Raw genomic sequence first — 17,041 nt, 5'->3', positions numbered from 1 at the left:
TTGTTTACTCAAGCAATAATTTAGATCTCGACACTCCATTCATTACCTTCAGAGTTTCAGAATAAATCTGCCATCCTGTATGCTGTCGTGAAGGTTACTTGTAGCCAGTCTGTTTTTCACCTACCAATGATAAGCACACCAGAAACTGTAGTTACAATTTCCTTACTGTTACTGTGTTGTCCTTGTCCCAGCATGATGCTTTTAAAACTGTTTTATTAATCTTCAGTATATTGAATGCATAAGTGCAAGATTACATTCATGGAGAAATAAAAGAGATGCACTCTGTCTTCCCCGTTGATGGCTTGATAAGTGAATGACTATGCATATCCAAAACTTCAACATATTAGCAACATCTCTGATAAAAACAAAAATGTGGGTCCGTGTAGGTATCATTATGCAAACAAATTTCGAACAACGCCGTTACCCTCTGTCTCAGTCTTGTTTGAGATGGCCCCACCTTCAGGACCAGCTCTTCCCCACAAGCATGCCTCGCCAATACGATTTACGGTAGTCTTTCTTCTATTACCATTCATTACACTCATAAATTCCTTCTCTCCTCCACGTGAAATACTGGAGTTGATGTTCCTGTATGAAGCTTCCGACAACTATGTAAAACGTGATCATATGTATGGTTTTACAGTTTGTGTTTTCGGCCGCTGAGCCAAGGCAGTCATTTAAGTGACGCGGAAGGTGAAACGCTCATGGATTATATGCTGAATTGGAGCAGGGAGCGTATATGCTTAACGTATGCGCCAGTGCTTTAGATGGAAAAAATTAAGTGCAGGTACTTAATAAATTGAGTTAGGGGCGTGGCTAGCTGGCGGGGTTAGAGGCTGGGTGAGACATGATGATAGAAAACACTTCTATTGAGTATTCATTTTGCCCTTGCATTGCCGTTGACCGTTGTCTGAAACTTTCCATATGTGCAGATCAACAGGTACATATGCTAAGGGTGGTGTGAAATACTTCTGGGATCAATGCAAGAAGCTTCTAAACTCTGAATGCAGCCAAGCTATCAACAGTACTAATAGCCCTTCCAGGCTAATAATCAATGTGCACCAGGACGAGAGACTGGCATAGCATCATTAAAAACAAGCATTAGACGCATTTCTTTTCAAATACCTCCTGGGTGTCCTGATTCTCTTCCTCTCTGATTTAGTTTCTCTCTCACACGCAAAGATACACACAACCAGGCAAACGCACACAAACAAGCAGGCAAATACTCTGTAAATCTTCACATCTCTAATCTCTCGATCCCTCCCCCACTCACTTCTCTCCCATTTGTATCCATTTCTCTCACTGCCCCACTCTGTTTACCCCAAAGGTATGCTATAATCCTCTACTATCACTCTTTCTATTTCTAATCTGCCATCTCTGTGCCTCTCTTACTCTTTCCATAGCTGTCTCAATGTCCTCCCCATCTCTCTCTGTGCTTACCCCTTCTGTCTCTATTTTCCCCCGTTAAACTCTCCTCTGGTGATTCTATCTCTGACCCCCTCAGTCTTCACCTTCTTTCACCCCGTTATTAATCCCAGTACCAAGCATTGGCATAGCCAATAGGTCTCGCCTTTCGGACCTTATAAGTGTTTAGCCATGCAACAGTTGATGTTGTTGCACCAAGGATATTGTGGTGGATAACTAAACTTTTATAAGGTCCCAAAGGCGAGACCTATTGGCTATGCCAATGCTTGTCTTTTTTTTTGTCCCCCATTCGCTGACCCCCTCCTCCCACCCACCTTCCTCTGGCCCGCCCCGCCCCTCCACTTTGGCAGGAGGAGGGCTGCTACTGCTAATAGGCCCTATCGCAATTTGTCCCATCACAGAGGGTGGCGAAATGACCTGCCCAATGAGTGAACGTGAAGTAGGCAGGTCACAATTTGTTGTTCTCTGAGATTGGCTGCGAATAAAAGGACGGCAGGTTGCAACTGACAGCAGAGTTCTTTCCCTGTATTTGCATTTTTAAATAGAAAACAATTTTATTTAAACAAGCCTGTGTTAATTAAAGGGAAAAAAATCAATAATGTTTATTGGGGGACAATACAAGGGGGAGACCAAGCAAAATTTCTGAGAACCACTGCATTCTCCCCTCTCCCGACATAGTTCCCAAAAGTGAAGCTCTCTCATAGGATCCTTTCCCCCTGTATGAATCACCCCAACTCAGGAGTCGGTAGCTTTTTGGTGGTTTGCGACCCCTTTTGTGGTTACAAATCATTGATTCATTTCATTGTGAAACCTGAAGTGGAGGACTGCCTTTTTTGCCCAGAATCACAAGATGTTTAAGCCTCCCGCTAGACTTAACCTGGTTCCCCACCTTCAAAGTCGGTCGCCGTAGCTGTTAAGCCACACCCTCTCCCTCATTCTTTCTGAAAATGATAGTTTGGGCAACAATATAATACAGGTATGCCAAGTCATGACGAACTTTTTCAAGGAAATGAGTACAACAAACTCTGTTGTCTCCTCTCTGAGACATGTTGATTGTGATCCAGCGATGGTGTTACGTTACTATTTGCAGATGTACTCTCCATTTTTCACAAGTGTTTTTGGGCAGTAAGTGGATGTCCTATTCCATATCAAAGTGTTTGCAGGTGACCTCTTTGTGACATATCAGGCGAACATGCAAAATTATAGAATATTGCGAGGGAATTTTTTTTATCTCGATTTAATTTCCTGCATTGTTTTAACGATTCTTTGCTCCAGTCCAGAGCTTAATTTGGTTCCAGGTGGTGAGCACAGGCATACCGTTTGATTCAAAATGTTTATTTTGTTTCAACATCAATTGACTATAAAACGTACAGGCTTAAAGTTATTTTAAAATCAACTCATAACAAGGAAACGTTAAATGGCACTTCATCAACAATTATCAAAAGTGTAGTACATTCCTCGGCCTCCTGCATTTCTAAATATATTTCAGGAAGAGGGAAACAACCACACCTGAGAAAATATTTAACAGAATAATAAAATTCATAAAATGCGAATAGGCCCCATAATGACGAAGAAGATTAGACTTTCCTAATACAGATTGCCCGCTATAAATAAGACAGTATTAAAACAAAGTAACCGGTCCTGTGATAGGTTGGAATCCTCCATAATCTCCATTATTCAGTTTCCAATACCACAAACCCAATTAAAAAAAGCATACATTTCTATCATCAGATCCTTCCAATATACAATACAATGCAATAATACATAAAATACATTTGACCTTATAAAGCTTACAGAACAATACTTTCCCTAATACGATCTGCGCCCCATATAAATGAGGCAATACTGAAACTTAACAGCGGATCGGTCAAGGTACATACAAATTTTAGGGCAGCCTTATGAGCCCTAATATTAATTGCAACAAAAAAGGCTTTAAATAATATCCGTGCAGTCCGTCATAAAACCTGCAAAAAAGGATAAACTGCTTAGTGATTTGATTTGAGGTGCCGTCATGTGGACATGGGATTCTGTCAATGGGTCACTGTTTCATAACTGGAAAAGCGACTAAAAAGTGCAATATACCTAGCCACAGCCTTGTTAAAACAAATCAATGCTGGGACCGTGAGTCTATGGACAAGTATGGCTGAAATCCTTCCTCAGAGGGTCTGACATATCCATAGGTTTCCTACCTTCGCTAAGCATCCTATATTCTGCCCTTGTGCCTAAGAGTAAAGTTTTCATTTCATTCTTTTGTAAAGCCAGCACAGTGTATGGTGATGTAATTACAGACGGGAAATATAGCCGCTTAAATATTTCATGAATGTGGGCATGCAGGGGTAGATTATAAGCACGATCACGTGCTAAGCAGTCCCTGATAGTAGATCTCGTAAAGGACGTTTCCAGATATTTGCCAAGATTGACCGCCAGAACAAAATTGGCTTAAATGGAAATAAATCTTCCACATAGGTTGACCCGACCTCTTTGTGGGTGATATATGTTGAGGTAGAGGTGGGAATACTTCGCAACTGTTTGATGAAGATGTTGTCATCGGTCTGCAAAGGTCTGGATGATGCATGGCCCCAAATTTCTCCTCCATACATGGCAACTGATGATGCTTTGGATTTTTTATATATCAATAATTTCTCTTAAAGGCCGACTGCCCAGCTTACTAGAGAATCTAAATATATCCTTGCAAATCTTACTCATTTTTGATATTGTGTTTTGTACATGATTTAACCAGGAACCACTGCTAGCAAATAACATACCCAGATAGTTAAAAGTATCAATCCTCACAATCGGGGGGCTTTAATGAAATGAGTTCTATATTTCTGGGGGGTTTCCCGACAAAACATTGTGAAAGTCTTAGTGCTGTTAATTGAGTGCCCTCAGTCGAGTAACCTGGACTCAGCTGGCTCTTTTAATATAGTCAAACCCCCCCAACCCCCTTTTATATATGTACCTGCCCATCTCTGAACTTTCTTAGTGCATTAAGGGTGCTTAAGAGCCAAATCTTACCCTGCTGTCGTAAAATTCTGTGTATCCCGCAACCCGCAAACTACAAAGCTGTTTAGGTAAAAAAAAATAGACTGCTTTCAGCTCTGCATTTATCGAGGCTAGGACACACTTTGTAGCTTGATTTAATGTTTTTAATCTTGGTGATAGCAGTGCCACTGGGTGAGAAGGTGGCTGCTATTGACTTGGATCTATGAAGGTTTTTTAGGGAAGGCATGCTACTGCCCATATTACACTTTGTAGGCCATACTTTTTTGGTTCATGACTATGTCCTGTTGTAAGAGTTGCCTCATGTTTGCAGTGCTCGCCTACAGTTTTTGGAGAATAAATATTATCTCATGTCGGACTTTCTGCTGGTGTTAAAGCTGAATTTGATTTTCTGCTTTTCTTTGTGAAAGCAACATCAAGTTGTAGAATTTAACGTTCCAGCCGGCTAGCCTTCCCTAGCAGCTTTCCTAATGAAAAAAAAATGGAAAGGCTTCTTTTGGAGTTAAGTAGCCCTATGTGCTTTATTTATGTGCCTTGTTCCCTGTTGTGTCGTATTTGAACAGCCAGGTATGGGGGGCGCTCTTTTTCTTTTTTGGCCCCCCAACATTGCAATCAGTTGCTGCTACATCTGCGCCCATGGCCTGACCTAGCTTCATTTTAAAAAATCCTTAAAAACATGGCTTTTTAATCTCTAAATTCAGTCAATTTTATCCTCTGACCTGTGCGGGTGCTCCAGCGCAGAAAGAACCCCTCTGGAGTGATTCATGCACTTAATAAATTAATTAAAATTAAATTAATCTTTAGCATCCTCTCCTCCATATAGTCAGCAAATGCGTCCATTAGCCTCTGCAGACCGAGGGGAGTTCTTGACATCAATACCGCGTCGCCAGAATAGAGTAACAACCGGCAATTATAGGCGCATCTGTCTGCAGAGCTCGGAGGGCATCCTCAACCCCATTAATATAGAGTGAAAATAAAAACGAGGCTAAGACACAGCCTTGCCTAATTCCTTTCTTGACTCTAAAGTGTTGCGTACACGTCACGTTTGGACCAGAGCGTACCCTTGTAGTCAAATTCTCGTATAGTTTGGCTAGAAAGCTAACCAGATTTCCCAGTGCCCCCAGTGAGAGTAATGGATGCCATAAGGTCTTATGATCCACCAAATCAAAGGCCCTACTAAGGTCAGCAAAACATAAATACAGTGAGCCAAGCTTAGTCTTAGTGTATTTCCCAACAATGCTGTCTAGGTTAACACACTGTTCTACAATTCCCAAACCTTTTATAAAACCATATTGGACCTCTGAGAGAATGCAGTTATCAATAGCCCGCTGCTCCAATCTTTGTAATAGGACCCTGCCCATCAATTTAGCTGAGGAGTCCAAGAGAGAAATTGGGCGATAACATTTAGGTTCTGACCCATCACCTTTCTTAAACATGGGCAGTATAATAGAATCTGCCCAATTCGTAGGGATCTTGTACTCAGCGGCTGCATTGAGCACGCAAGTCTGAATTAGGCCCCAGAGTTCCCCCATGGCCTTAAAGGCATCTACCAGGACACCATATGGTCCAGGCGCTTTGCCCCCTGCACTATGATCTAGGGCAGGAAGTACCTCCTCCAAGGACACTTCCAATGGGCTACCATAAGTTGGGATGCCAATTATTCATGTATCACCCTCTTGTGTGCAAAAAGCATCCAAATAAAGCTCAACCCAGGCATTAGAGGGCACATGCGAAGTAAGTTCAGGAAATGAATCATCTCTTAGAAAAGGAGCACTGACTGTTTTCCAAAACAAAGTGGCATCATTGGTCTCGGCTGCCTGTACCAAATTGGCCCATGCCTCTTCCCTTAGAACCCCTTTCACGTTTGCTGATGTTAGTAACGTTCTAAATTGCTTGATGGTAGAAAAATCCCTAGGAGAGCTATGTAATGCGATCCGCAGAAATTTGGCAGCCCGAAAACATGAGTGATCAAGCCAACCTTGCTTCAGTGAGCTCAGGGTTCTAGATCTGCATGTCAGGAGAACATTAATTGACCCAGCAATAGCCTCAAATGCCTCTAATAGCCACTTATTGTCCACCTTGTCACTCAGACAGTATCTAAACTCTGCAGCTTTAATATGCAACAGCCTTTGCAGTGCCACTGAGGGATGTCCACTTAATCTGTACCCCATTGGGCCTAATGGTGTTTATACTGGTAACTATTTTGCTTACTTCCAACCTCTCGACCTGTATTAACAGCGCGATATGGTCTGGGGGGTTATGATCACTTACAGCTGTTGCTATTCTTCTATAATCAGTGACAAGGGCCCTAGCTGAATAGGAAACTAATGTAAGGTCAATAATCGTATTAGCACCTCTACCAATAAATGAGGGGATCTCACTATTGTCCACTTCATTATTTTTCTCTAATAATAATAGTTCATACTTGGAAGTGAAAGAGTTGAGGGCATGTCTATAGACATTGTGAATGAAATGTAAGGCCCCCTCACCCGCTGAATCAGTAATGCTACACACAGCTTTTGCTGGAAGGGCATATTTCTGGGTGTTAAAATCCCCAACCCATAAAATTAAACCGTTTTGGGAACCGGCTTGCAAAATGTATCTAGGTCAGCCTCTAATTTGGTGACAACCAAACTATGGGTGGAGTCAAAGCTATTACCATAATTCTGGATGGTCTAGAGTCTGCGAAGGAGTTTCTTGTTGATTCCAGTTTAGAAAGTGTTGCCGTAGTCCAGTCTGCTACTGATGAAGTTGTGCATGACGGTTTTTCTGGATTCGGATGGCATCCATCTGAATGTATTTCGAAGCATGCGGAGGGTGTTGAAGCAGGTGGATGATACAACGTTGATCTGGTGGTTCATTGTGAGCGATGAGTCTAGTATGATTCTGAGGTTTCATGCGTGGTCCCTCGGGATGGGGGGATTTCTGAGGGCTGGGCCACCAGGAGTCGTCCCATGTGGAAGGGTGGAGCCAATGATGAGGACTTCTGTTGTATCTGAGTTGAGTTTCAGGCAGCTGCTCTTCATCCAGGTGGCGCCAGCTTTCATCCCTTCTTGAAAGTTATGTATGGTGATGTTGGGTCAATTTGTGAGGGAAAGGATAAGCCTGGTGACGCCAACGTATGAGACGATGTTGAGCCTGTGGTCCCTGAGGATGGTTCAGAGGGGGGCCATGTAGATGTTGAAGAGAGCGGGACGGACGGAGGGAGTTGCCCGAAGGCACTTCACTGTTGGTCTCAGTCTGTTACGAAATAACCACAGGTAACGTGTTAGAGATAAAACTTTGGAGTCCTCCCTTTGAGGGCCTGATAATGAAGGTATAGCAGGGGTAAATATGCTATAGAACCCTTCCACATGGCAGGGGTTTACACTCCATTTTTCCTGAAGACAAATCACAGGGCTCATCACAATAAGATGTATCCAATCTGGGGAGAGATATTTATTTTTAAAACTGGCTATATTCTATGAACTGAATAGACATTTTACTTTGTAGCCTTCTGAAAGTTACAAAGCAGATGTGGTGATTCGACTAGAGTCACAGCTAAGGGCCTCTTGAACAGATAACCCAGTTAGCAGAGAATGACAATGAGGGAAAGGAGTATTAGGTCCTGCAGTGTGACCATAACTAGGGCTTGTAAAGTTGGTTTGATTTCCTACTTCCTCATAATGGAGTGTGTCTCCTGAGAAGTTATGTCAGGACTGAAACCTGTTAGTTGTGGGAATGGGGAATTGGTGAGCAATCATAGGCGGCTTAACAAGAGGGGGTGCAACTAACACCCTACGAGAGGGGTGCAGATGACAGTAAAAATACCCCAAGGGACGTAGGATGATGTAACCAGAATTTATACTTGGCATTGGAGCCCTTGATAGAATCTGTCCTGCAACTCTAGGGTGTCTAACATTTATAATGATACGGTTCCCCTATATCGTCTTCCTGGTAGGTCCAATCCACGCAACCCTTCTTGTCATGATTATTTGATCAGTTCACGTAATTGGAAAAAACATATTAGTCTGTAACCAATGTAGGACCTTATTCCTTGGGTTCAAAGCGGGAACATTCATCATAATTGCCACATAAGGGCTGCAAGCAGGTGGTAGACTGATGTTGAAATTGTCAAGTTGTTCCTCATTCCTCCCTTCACTTATATTGTCTTCTGGTTGCTGACCGGTATCTCTCAATAATGGGCCAGGTGGACATAGGTTATTAGGAAAATTGGCCAAATCATTTGTTCTGCACTCAACTGACTATGAGGTGAATCCCTTACTATTCCTGGAACCAAATTCTGGGGGGAGTCCTTTGCTTGTTTAGTGGGCACCTCCACATTACCAATCCCATCTGTAGGGTGTAACTGATCTTTTGTAGTGTACAATTACCCCCATACAGGGTCGTGTGTAAATGCATTACAGTTAGTTATAGGTTCATCCTGACCACACAGCAGGGACCTTTGTATTGGTTGAATTGAATGAGGATGTGACTGATTAGCCGTACTGTACTTTGATTTAATATAGTCCAAATGTCCTTCAATCACTCCCAGACGATCAGGAATAGGCGCCAACAGAGGTTCCATCATCTCTTTCAATCTGGACAACAGGTTCTCCTAAAACATCCTCACCTCAGCTTGCAAAGATACAGTAAAAGTCTCTTTATTAAGAGCAGCTACACTAGGCTGAGCGGAAGGGTGGGTCTTTTTTGTCACTTATCGCCTTTTACGTTTCGCTGGGAGCACTATTACTTGGAGAGGGTGTAGGGCTACTGAAGGTACATCCTCCCTCTCAGACAGGCGTGTCTCTTACTGGTGTTACCTCCGGGACTTCCACTTGGTCATTTAGCATTCCTGAAGCTACCTCAATAGCAGGTTGTACTGGAGCCTCTGGTTTCTGTAGAGCTTCTGTGGCTGCAGCTATAGTGGCCGATAAATGATGCTCCAACTGTTCAATCTCTTTATTTAAACCCCCACTGCTTGTTTAATATACCCATCCAATGATGCAGTGTTTTGGCCGGATGCAGTGTTCTGGCCAGATTTGCCAGAGGTGTGGGCTTTGCGTTTAGTCATTGTGCACCCACAACCAAAGTGTAAAATCACTCCGTAGATGTAAATACTCAAGCAAATGGTTAGACAAAAGTGCTACAACCCCCTATGCATAAGGAGAAACTTTTGCCAGTAACTAAAATGAAGGTATTATCACCAAGCTTATTCAGATGAGGAATAGTACAAAGTTATTGGAACGGTGGTCCCAGCGGGTTGCATGCCACACTTATATTGGTACTTGCTGGTGTTATAAAATTGGCGCCTTCATGTGCAAATTCTCCTGTGGCCCCGAGATCCAGTATATAAAAAGTGTCCTCCTCTTTTGGAAACATGGACGCCAATCTTTATCATGGATGATTTAATTGTAGAACCACATAATTGTCCCAGGACCTCTAACCAAGAGGGGGAGCACGGCCTGGTCTCGCCCTGGCCGAAGACGGGCCGGCTCTTGGCCCGGGCGTATCCCGCACAGAGAGACTGGTAAACGCTCTATGTAGCGCTATGCTGGACAGGTGAGGGTAATCACAGGGACCAACTCCTGGGGCCCTGTGAATACTGGGATATGTAGTTTGTTCCCCTCACGTGGCCTCCAACACACATACTCATTTGTAGGTTCTGCACTTATTTTCCAAAAGAATACCACCAGCAGCAGGCTCCAAAGAAAAACTTTGGGCCCCTGCACTTATTTCTACATCTTGCATTAACCAAGACCTTTTGATCTTTAATACAATGATATGTATAATATATTTACCTATTACGGATTTCTGCCACCCCTCTTCATCTATTGGTCTGTTATAGTGTCGTTCACATTTGTCTTCTGCTCATAGCAGTATGCAGCAGGTGGCGGTGGGTTGGCCCACTTCAGCCACTGGCTAACTTGTCTGTGAAAGGCCGCCTTCTGTCTTCTCACAAGGAGTCTGTGTGCTTTTTGAGACCCCAAAAATATGTTTGCTTTTAGCCAGTTTTTTTTCTTCAGCTTCCCCAACAAGGTTTTGTGTAAAATAGCAAGACAAATCAAGCACGCTGTCAAAGACAAAAGGCTGTCACCCAACACAGTTCGTTTTTTTGTTACAGGTTAAGCATTGCTCCTTGAGCCTGTCACCGCAGAGTGGAGGCTTCCCTCTGGGCATGTCTGATTATTTGTGTGGTTGCGCCAGTTGTATCTTCCAGAAGCTCCGAGCATCTAGGCGCGTAAACGTGTTGCTCCTGCGTGTCAGAAGAATAGCGCCAGCCCCTGATTTGTGTGCGCTGCATAGGCGCTGACTTGCACAACTGTGTGTGTGAGTTTACAGAAGTGATTGACGATGCATGCGAGGAAAAACAGCTGTCTGTGTATGTTCGGGTATGTGTCAGTGAAAAGCAACCTGCCACCGAGCAGCTCACGGCCTCACGCAGCGAGTTACAGTCTTTTATTTTTAATCATCGCGGTTTAAAGATAACGCGCTGCTTACACCAGCACGAGGCATTGCATAAAAAAGGCTGGAGTGCATAAAGCGCTGCAAATTATTAGTGTTACAAGTATTGACGCCTTCGTTTTGTTGTTTAATGTCGTGTCAATGTACAGTGGCTTGGCTACTGCGGGGCGCCATAAAAAAAACGGTCGCTGGGGTGTCTTGTTTTATTTTAAGGTTATACCCAGTAATGTCATGATTTTAATCCCCCCCCCCCCCCCTGACCAGCATCTGCAATTGATTCTGCACTGCTATTCCTTGTACAGGGTGAACGGTCTCTAATGAGGTCATGGTGGTCTGAACGCGCTATAGGCAAGGCTGGGCAACATTGTGTTTTTCGCCAGCAGAGTTTTGCAAAATGTATGGGTTTCACCTTTGATGACGGCTAAAAAGCCTCTCCGTTTGCAATCCACCGATCAAAGATTTTTTTACATGATTATGAGTTAATTTTCACTGCGTGTCAGGGCAATGTTGACTCCAAGCGCAATGAACCAAACTGGAAAATATATTTTTATCTTTTGCGAATGCAGAATAACTGGCTCATACTTCTTATACAGAGCAATTTTCTCGTGCTAAATAATGATATGTACAAAATATATGGTTTCAAGTTTTGTGATTTTTACACATCGAAGTAACAAAAAGAAAACTTTGCAGACGTTTCTATAGAAATAAATCTTCCCGTGTAAAAACTCTTCCTAGCTTCATTCTGCTAGTGACGCAGTGTCGCACATTTAAATATTTGCACCCTCTTGGTAAGTTTGTCTTCTTTTAGTACTCAGGACGCCCTCAAAGATGAGAAAACACGAATATAAAAAATAAATGTAACATTTGTATATATCAGCAAACCTTGTAGTATCTGTGTCATAAAAGTGCCAGCGCATCAAATTGTTTTTGTCATGGTAAAGTTGCTGTGTTTAATTGCACCGTCTCTCTCCTCCGCAGGTCCAGCAACCCAGCGCCAGGTTCAGAATATTCAGAATGGGCCGTCTCCAGACGAAATGGAAATACAGAGAAGGTGAGAAGTAAAACTCTTCTGAGGTCAGACCAGATCAGGTGCTTTCATCGTGGGAAGGCCGTAGGCCGAAGTCAAACTCTTAAGGGCATGAATGTGGGCCACGTTCCTCGGACTGCTCTGAAGAAAATCCTGCAGATGTTGGAAAATTTCCATTTTGCCCTGGATACTATTTGACAGTCTTTGACTTTCTACTGTTTCATATGTTCTCAAACGTGATGCCATCTTGTGTTTATAACAGGTTATTTAGTAATTAATTGGTTTTTCGGTTTTTTTTTGTAAGCAGTTTACCTCCTAGAGACTAGCACCTAGACACCCTAGGGTATGAAGTGCGCTGTATAAATTTTATTTTGATTTCATAACCAAAAACAATAGCCCTGTGGGACTCCATTCACACATCTATATCTGCTTTGGAGGTTTGTAAATCAATGTTCTCATTTATATCTTACTCCATATTTTCAAGGACAGGGTACAGGACATTGTATTTAGTGTGTAAAAAAATAATCTTACATTTGTATTGCATGAACAATAAAAGACAATAATAAACAATATCTTGTTCCAAACTTAGTGCAGACGATGCAGTGCTCAGAGAACATATATATATATATATTATCTACTGGCGGTTGCCAGTAGATAGTTATAGTTAGGACCGTGTTTCCATAGGAAATCTGAAAATTCTATTTTGAATAACTTTGGCGCCGGTTGACGAATCCTCGCGAAATTTTCAAAACTAATGGGGCGCTCCGCTCAGCTCCTACCCTGAAAGTCTCTGGGTGATACGTCAAGGGGGGTCCGAGAAAAAAGGGGGGTCCCAAAACACGTTTTCCCCATGCATTTTCCCATTGGACCTTTAGTCGAAGGTACAGCCCGAACGGCTGAACAGAATTACTTGAAATTTGGCAAAGAGGTAGTCCTCAGGTCAGGGAAGTGCCTTTTGCATATCTGGAGTCAATCTGTTCAGTATTTCCTGAGAAAATTGCATTTAAAAGCACATACATATCTATATGCGCCCACAGTGCGCGCACGGTGCGTGCACGGTGCGCGCACCCTAACGTGCGCGAGCGTAATTCTGATTGGTTGTTAGATGTCAGTCAACATTCGAATCGGTCGAAATCAGGAAGTGTCGGCCGCCATTTTGTCTGTCGCACTGATAAGGAAAGGTGGAAAAAAGGTGGAAAACGTGAAAAGGGGGCAGGGAAGAGAGTTTCTGACCCCTAGCCTTAGTCAGGGGGTCACAGAAGGACCCCCAAGGGTGAAAAGGTGCGCGTACGGTGCGCGCACGGTGAAAAAAAAATATATATATATATTAATAAATACATAACTTAGCATTTAAAAAACTATACAAATTCACTTAAAAAACCATAGGTTTCACACACGTTATAGTTAGGAATTAGCATTTAAAAAACCTTGCAAATTCACTTAAAAAACCATAGGTTTCACACAGGTTATAGTTAGGGGGACATTTCACTCGTAAAAAACCAATGAAATTCCCCCGTTATAGTTAGTTCAGATAACTATAACTCGCGCGACCGCCACCCTATCACAAGGATGATGTCATCAGTGATGTCATGAGTGATGCCACTGACCATGTCATGAGTGATGTAATATGTGACGTCATGAGCAGTGGATTGCGGGCGTGCGAGTTATAGTTATCTGAACTAACTATAACGGGGGAATTTCATTGGTTTTTTACGAGTGAAATGTCCACCTAACGATAACCTGTGTGAAACCTATGGTTTTTTAAGTGAATATATATATATATATATATATATATATATATATATACATACACAATAGCATCAACCAATGCACTGAATAAAATCACAGAGTTGCCTATAACTTCAAGTGGAGATCCTATTAATATGTATAACATATCTCCTAGTGAACCACAGACTTTTCGCTAGCAACTTTTGAAAGGGGGTGTCTACATTTCGACTCATGTTTATTTTTCGGGTCTCATCAGGACAAACTTATTCCACCATGCCGCCGCCATGATTTTGGAGGGCTTCAGCCGTCATCAGTCATGGCGACGGCATGACAGAATGAATTTGATACTTCTACCTTGAAATGAACCTGGACGGGACTATTAATGGAGAATATCGGCTCGAGTTAACTTTGTTAACTGAACAAATCCCACAAATCGCTTCAATCCTGCAAGCTGCGAGTAAGACTGATTTCAGGCCAATCGTCCCTGGGGGTATTTGCTGCTAATTAGCGCTGTGTTGCTAGCACACTGTTTCCATTAAAAAAGAGTCATAGTGGACTCTTGTGACTCGGACTACTATTGAGGCTTGCTCTGGATGTTGCCTATAGTGAATGGGGAACACCCAAAACCATTAGAAGTGAGGAGGGAGTGGGACCGCCTAAGGAAACACTAGAGTCCTAACCTCAGGGGGACTGTGTAGTTTGTGAATGTCTTATTTTTCTTTTGTGTGGGAAGCTGTAGAAATAAAATATGTATCTTTTTCACAAAAGTGAGTATTTTGACTACATAATGAGTTATTGTTCGGTCCCCTATAACCACACCTCCCCCCTGAGGGAGCCTTGGACTGCTCAGACCATGCTAACCCTGAGAACCAAGTGCAGAAGGGGTACTCTGTCCAGTTGCTTGGAATCCATAGTAGGTTAGGCCCAGGGCATCAGGAGTTAAATGCTTCAACCCCCACGGTTGGGCCCACTAACACCTGCTTGCCTCGTGCCCCTCTGAAAAGGGTTCTGCCATTACATCAGCTGTCTTTCAACAAGTATACTTTAGCATCGCAGCAATTCTAACCTGCAGTTCATGGAATTCTCTCTCCTCAAATCCTATAACTATATATAATTTTGACAGTGCACTAATTGTCTTAGAAACTTTTTATTGCCTACTCTGTGCAACATGCAAGAACTGTGCTCTTCCCAAAAAAAAGCAATTGGGAAACCAACATTGGGAACCTATTGTACTTTACTCTTGGTAAAAGTCGGAATGTTGGAGGCTACATTGCAGGAGATAGCAAGGACCAATTGGTCACCAATTGCACCATATTTAAAGTTTTATCACATACTTGATTATTATAGTAAACACAACCGGTTTCAACATAGAAGTGCATTTCCACTTAAAAAACAAGCTATCTTTGCTACGCGAGGACCACTCCGAGGACATTAAGGGCCTAGTCACAAAATCTATTTTGGAGTACATAAAGTAGAGTTGCTTTACATACTCCAAAATGCAGTTCAAAAACCTGCTGCTGGAAAGTTCTCACTCCGCCTCTCTTACATTTTCTGTATGGAGATCTCTGTCCTGGTGGCAGAGATCTCCGCACACATAAGTACAATATTTCATAGTAAATGTGGGAGGAACAAGGGTGAGTGGTGGGAAAATGGGGAATAATTATAAAAAAAATGGGTGAGGATGAGAGAATTTGAAGTAGAGGTTTGGCGGGAAATGCTAATACGAAACACACAATAATTAGGCACTCTACTACAGTACAGTACCATAGTCTACTACAGTAGCACTTCTGATCAAGCAGGCTAAGATGTGCTCCAGCTCAATCTTAGAGTAAGTCAAGTACCACACATGGCTAACCACTAGTACTGCAGCATTCTCCCATAGAAGGAGGCAGGAAATAACACTGATGCGTAGGGAAACATGTAGACTAAATGGAATAACATTTTAAACAAAGCTTTTTTTAATGTAATTTCGTTTGTATAATTAAATGTTTTTTATTAAACATTTCTAAATGCAAATTTTTAATTTATATGAAAACATTTAAAACAATACTGTAAAAATATTTTTTAAATTAAATCACAAATAAGATAATACATAACTTGCCCCCAAGATTGTGACATATTCAAAACACATTATATTGTAACACGGGGAATCACAAATTAACATATAAATTCATTTTATTTAAAAAATGACTAAACTAAAAAGAAAATATTAAAATTATTTAAAATGTATTTTCTTTAAAAGAAATGAGTGTATTTGTGTTGTGCCTTGTTACTGTGGTAGTCCTAGGTAAATTGTAGTTAGGCAAATGTGTTTCATTTATTTTTTTCATTTTAAAAAGCAATAGTTATTTTTCATTAATTTACAAATATTTTTCTTAAAATTCCCTATCACATTCTTTAGGGTGATGTCCACTCAGATGACAGAAATTTCAACAAGCAGGCAGAAAGTAATTGTACTTGTAAGTTCACATCCAGGCATACATCTACATATGTTAATGGTGACTAGCACCAAAATGGTGAGTTACACCTAGGAGTAGGAGTAGATATACACCTTTGTGGGCATAGCCTTAAATATTTACAGTTCAAGTATTAGAATGATGTGGCTGCTTCTGGTAGTGCATTGGTTGAATTTTATGTTGCAAAGAATGCACACTTAACATTTGATTTCAGAAGTTGCTCATTGTGAGAAGATGTAAAATTGCCTTGCCTTTTCAAATTAATCTAATAATGATGACTAATTCTCTATGGACTCACAAGTCCATACTTCACATGGATGTCATCATTCCAAGTGTCAAAGGAAAATGAAAACTCCTCTATCAATTTTTCAACTTATTCAAGGAATTTGTATCCATAACAGTTTTTTTTACCAAGCACTCTTGTTTCTGTGGCAAACACCATAGACCTATGATTCAACATTATGTATTTTGCTATTTCCCATTAGCTATAAATCTGCAGATCTCTCTTGGCAAGGTCGTTAAAGCTTTCACTAGGATCATGTTTAGGCTGGTGCAAGGTCTGTTACTAAATGTTTTGTCGCTCAGGAAAATTACCTGAGTTCCATTTTAAATACTGGTTTTGAAGGAACCTAATGCAATTACTAATTTCAAAATTGTTTAAGAAGTTGACCAGAACCTTGCAAGTTGAATGGTGGATTGTGCATGTAGCAGACGGTTAGCATAACTGTATCAGCAACGTTTTTGACCAGAGAAAAGGTCAGAGCTTTATTATGGGATCTTAGGTCTTGAAGTTATGCTGCCTAGGACTAGGTCTCTGTGAACTTTACATGCCAGTGGCGAAATTGTGTGAAATTCACAACTCAAAAGTGCAGAGCCTATGCAAAGCTTCATCAGAAAGCAAAATTATCTGCATGAACATTTCACACAGGGCAATTCTCTAGCAAACATACATGTGGCTGGATTA

General features: G+C 41.7%; 1 protein-coding gene across 24 annotated transcripts in view; it reads left to right on the top strand.

Annotated features, from left to right (window-relative positions):
• The window catches only part of EVL (Enah/Vasp-like), a 546,687-nt gene that overhangs the window by 412,733 nt on the left and 116,913 nt on the right, over positions 1–17,041 (top strand). For all 24 annotated transcript variants that reach the window (XM_085626391.1, XM_085626388.1, XM_085626384.1 and 21 more), the window contains one exon: positions 11,845–11,917. In XM_085626391.1, the coding sequence (XP_085482517.1) occupies positions 11,845–11,917 (73 nt within the window). The remainder of the gene's footprint in view (positions 1–11,844; positions 11,918–17,041) is intronic.

Source organism: Triturus cristatus, chromosome 9, assembly GCF_964204655.1.
Source record: "Triturus cristatus chromosome 9, aTriCri1.1, whole genome shotgun sequence".
Taxonomy (NCBI): domain Eukaryota; kingdom Metazoa; phylum Chordata; class Amphibia; order Caudata; family Salamandridae; genus Triturus; species Triturus cristatus.
The sequence above is the reverse complement of the archived record's forward strand: the minus strand, read 5'-3'. Positions and strand labels throughout refer to the sequence as shown.